This window comes from Otolemur garnettii, unplaced genomic scaffold (genome assembly GCF_000181295.1).
Source record: "Otolemur garnettii isolate 467f Iridium unplaced genomic scaffold, OtoGar3 scaffold00233, whole genome shotgun sequence".
Taxonomy (NCBI): domain Eukaryota; kingdom Metazoa; phylum Chordata; class Mammalia; order Primates; family Galagidae; genus Otolemur; species Otolemur garnettii.
In genome coordinates this window covers 1,248,310-1,255,725 of record NW_003852628.1, presented here as the reverse complement: position 1 = coordinate 1,255,725, position 7,416 = coordinate 1,248,310, and the positions used below count along the sequence as shown (strand labels likewise).

At 46.1% G+C, this 7,416-nt stretch overlaps 1 protein-coding gene across 1 annotated transcript in view; it reads right to left on the bottom strand.

Annotated features, from left to right (window-relative positions):
* Positions 1-4,514: 4,514 nt before the first annotated feature.
* Positions 4,515-7,416, bottom strand: part of FCGBP (Fc fragment of IgG binding protein) — a 51,496-nt gene continuing 48,594 nt past the window's right edge. The window contains exons 19-20 of the mRNA XM_012812912.1: positions 4,755-5,017; positions 4,515-4,628 (exon numbers count right to left, since the gene is read on the bottom strand). Coding sequence (XP_012668366.1) covers positions 4,619-4,628; positions 4,755-5,017 — 273 coding nt within the window. The 3' untranslated portion in view covers positions 4,515-4,618. The remainder of the gene's footprint in view (positions 4,629-4,754; positions 5,018-7,416) is intronic.

The following is a 7,416-nucleotide window of genomic DNA, read 5'->3' as shown; positions in this document are numbered from 1 at the left end:
TTCATTTATTTACATAGTAGTTGATTGTGTAGATAACATGGCATTTATCCAACCAGTACTTACTAATGACAACTGAGTTGTTTCTATTGTTTTTTCATCACAAAGAGTGTTGCAATGAACAGCTTTGGGCTTACATCCTAGCAGCGAAGTTGCTGGGTCAAAAGATAAATGCATTTGTTGTTTTGCCAGACACTGCCCAATCTCTCCGCATTGCACTTGTATATTCTTCATTCCCACTGGTAACACATGAAGAGTGTTCTTTTCAAAATAGCCTTGTCAACAAGTGATACTGTTGAATTTTTGTAATTAGGCGAAGTTACAAAATAAGCTAATTTGACAGGCAAGCACTAGTATCTCAGTGTAATTTAGTTTGCATTTCTCTTCATGGGAGCAGAACTGAACATTTCTGATGTTTTAGTGCCATTTTAATTTCCTTTTCTGTGAACTGATCTTTTGATTATTTTTCTACTTTTTTTTTTTTTAAATTGAGACAGAGTCTTACTTTGTTATCATTGGTAGAATGCCATGGCATCATAGCTCAGAGCGACCTCAAACTCTTGGGCTCAGCCAGGTGCTGTGGCTCATGCCTGTAATCCTAGCACTGTGGGAGGCTGAGGCAGGTGGATTGCCTGAGCTCACAAGTTGGAGACCAGTCTGAACCAGAGTGAGACCCCATCTCTACTAAAAATAGAAACACTGAGGCAAAAGGATCGCTTGAGCCCCAAAGTTGGAGGTTATTGTGAACTATGATGATGCCAGGGCACTCTACCTAGCGTGACAGCTTGAGACTCTGTTTCAAACAAACAAACAAACAAACAATTGGGCTCAGATTTCCTTTTTAGTAGAGATGAGGGTCTCACTCTTGCTCAGACTGGTCTCAAATTCCTGAGCTCAAGTGATCCACCCACTTGAACCTCTCAGAGTGCTAGGATTACAGGCATGAGCCACTGAGCCTGGCCTTCCATTAAATTCTTGCCTTTTCTTTATTTTTAGGACCTCTTAATTATTTTTCTTGATGGGAAATTGATTGTAGATAAGGCTTAAACCCAAAATTCAAAAAAGCACTGGCTTTGGTGAAAGACACACTGCAATTCAAATCTAGGTTCCATCAATATACAAAGTCTCTGCCTTGAGCATGACTTTTAACCTCACCGAACCTATTTCTTTGTACACATTCAGAGAGCTATTGTGAAGCTTAGAAATACTGCAGGTGAAGAGCCTGACATATTGTATGCATTCAATGTGTTTAGATTTCTTTTTCTGTCTGTTTATATCCTCAACCCATGTTTTTTCCCTTACCTGGAAAAAATTAAATTATCTTCTTATTGATTTGAAGGAGCTCCTTGCATATTGTAGATATTAATGTTTGGGTAGGTCTATGGCAAATCTTTCCTCCAGGTTTGCTGTTGACCATTTATTTATTCAGTAGCTATGTGCTGAGCACGTCTTGTGTGCCAGGTGCTAGGAATAAAGTGGCAAGTGAAGCAGATGCAGTCTCTACCATTGAGTTACTTTTTTTTTTTGAGACAGATTCTCACTTGGTCACCTTTGGTAGAGTGCCGTGGCGTCACAGCTCACAACAACCTCAAACTCTTGGGCTCCAGAGATTCTCTTGCCTCAGCCTCCCGAGTAACTGGGACTACAGGCGCCCAGCACAAGTCCAGATATTTTTTCGAGATGGGGGTCTTGCTCTGGTTCAGGCTGGTCTCAAACTCGTGAGCTCAGGCAAACCCCCGTCTCTGCCTCCCAAGTGCTGGAGCCCAGCCCACAGAGTTACTTCTAATTGGACAGAAAGTGAAACACAAATTATAATAGCTCAACATTCAGTCCACAGTGGCTCTGGCAGCTCATTACGCCGCCTGTCTAGGCTCCCCGCCCTCTGTCCTCCTGGGTCTCCAGTCACCTGGCAGAGAAGGGATTGCCCGCTCCCCGCAGGGGCTGCCCGGCATTTACAAGGTCAAGGCATGAAAGTTGCTGTGCTGGGCTTTCGATCTCCCTTTCCCCAAATCTTCAAGACCTCGATTGCGTCCCGGATGGTCCCCTTGGCTGCCACCTTGTGCAGCCACTCCAAAGGACTTGCGGCCGCGGGCATCCTTCTCAGCACCGCGCAGACCCTCTTCCCCACCCGGCCGGCACGCGGCACCGCCTCACTGCACTCTCTGTTCACCGTCTCCTACCTCAGGATCCTCCCACCCCCGCGCTCCATTGCCCCGCAGCCGGAGAGCAGCCTAAGTCCTTCCCCTGCCCTGTCCCTGCGAGGACCCCTTCTCCTACTCCCTTCCAGTGGCTGCCCGACACACTGTCCTGCACATCTGGGGGCCCCAGCGCGGCCATCCCGGGCGCTGGCGGGGTGTGCACGGCGCTGCCGTCTGTCGCTGGCTCAGTGAGTCCACTGTCTCCCAGCCAGCCTGTCCCCGGAAAGCTAAAGCTCGCATTCCCGAGCCCGGTCTCCAAATCCGGTTCTTTACCCTGCCCAACATTGGCAAGCAACCGGCCTGGGCCAATAACTAGGAGGACGGCTGGGCCGTGTAAGTCGCAAGCAGCAAGAGCTTCTGAGAAACTGACCGAGGCATCCCTGTGCTGTCTTCTACTGAGCTCTCCGTTAGCTGTGCGGGGCAGCCTTTTCAAGACATGGACCTGTTGGCCGGCACCATGTCTAGGCCTGCCCTCCCTGCCAGAGAGAACTGAATTGCTAAAACTTGATTTCCTTTCATTAAGTGCTCATTCATCCCAATTATGTCTTTGTCTGATTAAAAAAAAAGTTATGAAATAGTCTAAAAAAAACTTTTGGTAATGAAACTATTAGATGAATCCAGAGGATAGGATGTCCTATGAGATAACTAGCCTGCTTTGTTGTTGTTTTGAGACAGTCTTGCTGTGTCACCTGGGCGAGAGTGTAGTGACCTCAGCCTCACTCACAGAAACTTCAAACTCCTGAGATCAAGTGATCCTCCTGTCTCAGCCTCCCAAGGAACTGGGAATACAGGCAGTGCCACCATACCTGGCTAATTTTCCTATTTTTTGTAGAGACAAGGTCTCCCTGTGTGGTCCAGGTTGATTTCAAACTCCTGGCCTCAATCAATCCTCCTGTCTCGGTTTCCCAAAGTGCTAGAATTGCACGTGTGATCCTTTGTACCTGGCTTGGCCTACATTCTTAATCTGTCAGTGTTATTGGGGGATTCTGTAGGAAGATGGAAGGACCATTTTCTTTCTAGATTAAAATAGACTGAAGAGATGTTAAAATGATTTAAAATGTGAAACTTCGATTGGATTCTAGTTTTAAAATATGGCAGAAAAAGGCATTGGGGACAACTGAAAAAATTGAATATTAAAGAGAATATTGGAGTATTAATTTTAGAAAATTATCATACATCTCCTTAGATAAGATAACAGTATTAGGGTCATGTAGGAAATGGCTTTTTAGAAAATGCATGGGGTATCTGTGTCAGGATATTTGTAACTTCCTTTCAAATGATTCAGAATAAAATATGTGTGCAGATTTAAAAAATGGAAAAATGTTAACTCTGATTGAATCTAGAAGGTAGGCTCGGAGCCTGTGGCTCAAGCGGCTAAGGCGCCAGCCACATACACCTGAGCTGGTGAGTTCCCATCCAGCACGGGCTTGCCAAACAACAATGACAACTATAACCAAAAAATAGCCGGACGTTGTGGCGGGCACCTGTAGTCCCAGCTACTTGGGAGGCAGAGGCAGGAGAATCACTTGAGCTCAGGAGTTGGAGGTTGCTGTGAGCTGTGATGTCACAGCACTCTACCCAGGGTGACAGCTTGAGGCTCTGTCTCAAAAAAAAAAAATAAAAAGAAAAGAAAAGAAAAGAAAGATTCTTCTGGAGTGCCTGTGAGAATGGATTACTGGAGGGGAAGAACAGGTTATAGGACATGGTGTTGTCAATGTGGGTGCTGATGGCTGGTACCAGGAGGCGACGGTGGGTATAGTCCTCCATTTTCTGGCTGCTAAACTCACTCAGTGCTGGGGAAAGTGCTATTTGAGGAGGGGCAGGAGACCATCATGGGGTGGGTTGGGAACAGGTTTGGAAGGGAACCAAGACTTCAGTTTTGACTTGATTGGATTCATGTATAAACTTCTCACTCCAACTCTGTATGTACTATCACTAATTCCATTTTAAAAATGAGGAAACTGAGCCAGAGAGAAATTAACTTGCTAGAGTTATAAATCATAGAGCCAGAACTAGTGACCTTTCCATTTTCCACTCTTTCCCTCAATCCAATCATTTATCTTCTCATTCATCCCTCTTCTAATCATTCATTTTGTTACCTTCCTATTTCTCCATCCACCACTCCATCTCTTCATCAATTCGTGCAATCATCTACCCATTCTCTCATCTCCCACCCTCCCGTAAATATTTATCACGTGCCACGTTCTTCAGGCATCTGACACTTGCATGCAGGAAGGAAAGTCAGGGATGAGAAGGCATGAGACACATACTGCATGCAGCTTTGCTGAAGATATTTATTTACTGCTCACACATTTGGCCTTGATGGCTCAGGTAGGGGGTGCCCTACCCTGCTCTACCCCTCTCAAATATTGCAACCTCCGGGGCGTCAGGTCCTGAAGTCTTCATTCCCAGTGGATGACTGATCACACATAACTGCAAGAGACAGAGAAACCTGGCACCTGCTCTTGCAGACTAAGTGCCCACCCTGACTGCTCCCGTCCCATGAGGATTCAAGGGTCCTTTCCCCAAGAAGCCTTGTTTCCATATTCCGTTTCTCACCATGTAGAGAAGTCCTGTGCTCTCCATTTCTCCATTGCTGTCTTCCCATGGGAGTCATTGGTCTGGTCCCCGTCATAGTTTCCACAGGCCCCACACAGCTTTCCAGCATGGGTGTTGGTGACCATCACAGCCAGCTTCCCATTGGTTCCAAGCCGCACCTGGACCCCTCCCTTCTGGTGGACTAGCGTGGAGCCATCCAGGGTCCGACTCAAAGACACAGATGTTAACACTTCAGCTGGGAGATCTACTTTGAGACCATTTACCTGGTGGAGGTGGGCAAACACAGAGGTGAGGCCAGAGCCACAGAACAGTTGGAGTGTTACCAGGGTGGAGATCCCAGGCAAGGAACTAAATCAAGGACGTAGGAGCTGAAAGAGATGAAGACTAGGATGGATGCACCATATGGAAGATAGATACATGAGAAGATAGCTGGGTCATCTTGGAGCCTTCTGGTAAACAAAAAAACCAAACAAACAAAAAAAAGAAGATAGCTGGAGAAATGGGTGAATGGGTAGAAGGATGAAGAGTGGAAGGATCCACAGAACATCCTAAAGTTGGGGAGGGAGGGAAGAACTTTGTACCCAACAGGTAAACAAACAAGTAATCAACCCCCAGGGTTTGGTCCTAGTTTTCAAAATAAAAGAACACTACGGCATGTCCTGTAAGTTATTGATTCCCTTACAAAAGCAACTTTCTTATTTTTACAATACTGATGTCTGAAGATAAGTAATGACTTTAACAAATATAATGATCTTGGGAGAAAATTATTTTTTTCTTTATTATAGGCTATAGACCCAGTAACCTTCTAAGTTTTTCTTTTAAATAACTATTAGCTACTTTAGTTGATGAGTTATTCCTTCTAAAGTTAGACTCCCATGGCGGCGCCTGTAGCTCAGTGGGTAGGGCACTGGCCACATTCACAGAAGCTCACGGGTTCCAAGCTGGCCCAGGCCAGCTAAACAACGATAACAACTGCAACAAAAAACCAGCCAGGCATAGCGGCAGGCGCCTGTAGTCCCAGCTACTTGGGAGGCTGAGGCAAGAGAAATACTTAAGCCCAGGAGTCTGAGGTTGCTGTGAGCTGTGATGCCATAGCACTCTACCAAGGGTGACATAGTGAGACTCTGTCTCCAAAAAAAAAAAAATCAAATAAATAAATAAAGTTAGACTCCCTAGTGAAACTCCTTTGAAAGAATTCTCTCTCTCTTTTTTTTAAAGTTTTTTTTTTTTAGAGACAGAGTCTCACTTTATTGCCCTTGGTAGAGTACTACAGCATCACAGCTCACAGCAACCTCCAACTCCTGGGCTTAGGCAGTTCTCTTGCCTCAGTCTCCCAAGTAGCTGGGACTGCAGGTGCCTGCCACAATGCCCAGCTATTTTTGGTTGCAGTTTGGTCGGCGCTGGGTTTGAACCCGCCACCCTCAGTACATGGGGCCAGCGCGCTACTCACTGAGCCACAGGCGCCGCCCTCTCTCTCTCTTTTTTAAAATGCTCTTGCATCTGGGTTTTCTTCTGCCAGATGAGTGGAGAGATAGATCAGTAGACAGGAAAGATAGGTAGATAGATCTGAAATGGATGGGTGGGTGACTGGGTGGAAGGAAGAAAGAAAGGAAGGGAAGGAGAACAGGAGGGATGGGAGGAGAAGGAGGGAGGAAGGGAAGAAGAAAGAAATATGAAGAAAACAGAGAGGTGGGACAACAGATGCTGGAAGAAAGGATGGACACAGTAAAGGATAGATGGACATAGTGGGTGGAAAGTCTCTCCAGGCTATAAGCTTTGCATGTATAAGAACCGGCATGACTCAGACTCTTGTCTGAGTCATCTGTTACCTAGCACATGGCTTGGCACAGAGGAAGCAGGGCTGAGTTTATCCATAAAACTAAACTTTTCTTGGGTACCTTTTAGGTACCAAGCCCTAATCCAGTACTGGGAACAAAGTGGTGACCAAGATGGCAGGATCCCTGTCTACCTGAGGCATATATTCTAGTGATGAAAAAAAGGTGCTGAAAATCTTCTGTGAGTTTCCTTCTGGGAGTTCAAAATTTTGGTAGGTGTTAGCCAAAAGGTACTGATATGAATTAAACCCCCTGGCACTGAGACTGTAATGAGCTGCCCCGTAGACAGCATTTCACATGTTTTGTTGCAACTTACAGCTGGAGGAATTAAGTATGTCCTGTGTGACTCCACTGGGAAAGGACTTTTGGAACCTTGCACCTGGTTTCCTCCCGACTTTGTGTAATGCATCTTTTCCCTTTGTTGATTTTACTTCTTATCCTTTCACTGCAATAAATCTTAGCCATAAGTACAACTATATGCTAGTTCTGTGGGTCCTGGGGGTGGTGTTGGGGATTATCATGTGACCCCAGCCTGACCAATCGCAACATGCTATCCCTAAGGCCACAGTGATTGGTTCTAGGGGTGGGAATGTGACCCAAAGTGGCCCAGTGAAATATAATCTTGAGTTTTTCTGCTAAGGTAGCTAAACTGGTGGGGTGCAGGCCTGGAGCTGCTGGGAGGTTGTCTTCACCCCTGTGAGGGGAAAGCCATTTAGGAGTGAAGTCAGGCTCCACGCCTGTAGCACAGTGGTTACAGCGCCAGCCACATACACTAAGGCTGGTGGATTGGAACCCGGCCTGGGCCAGCTAAACAAAATGACAACTGC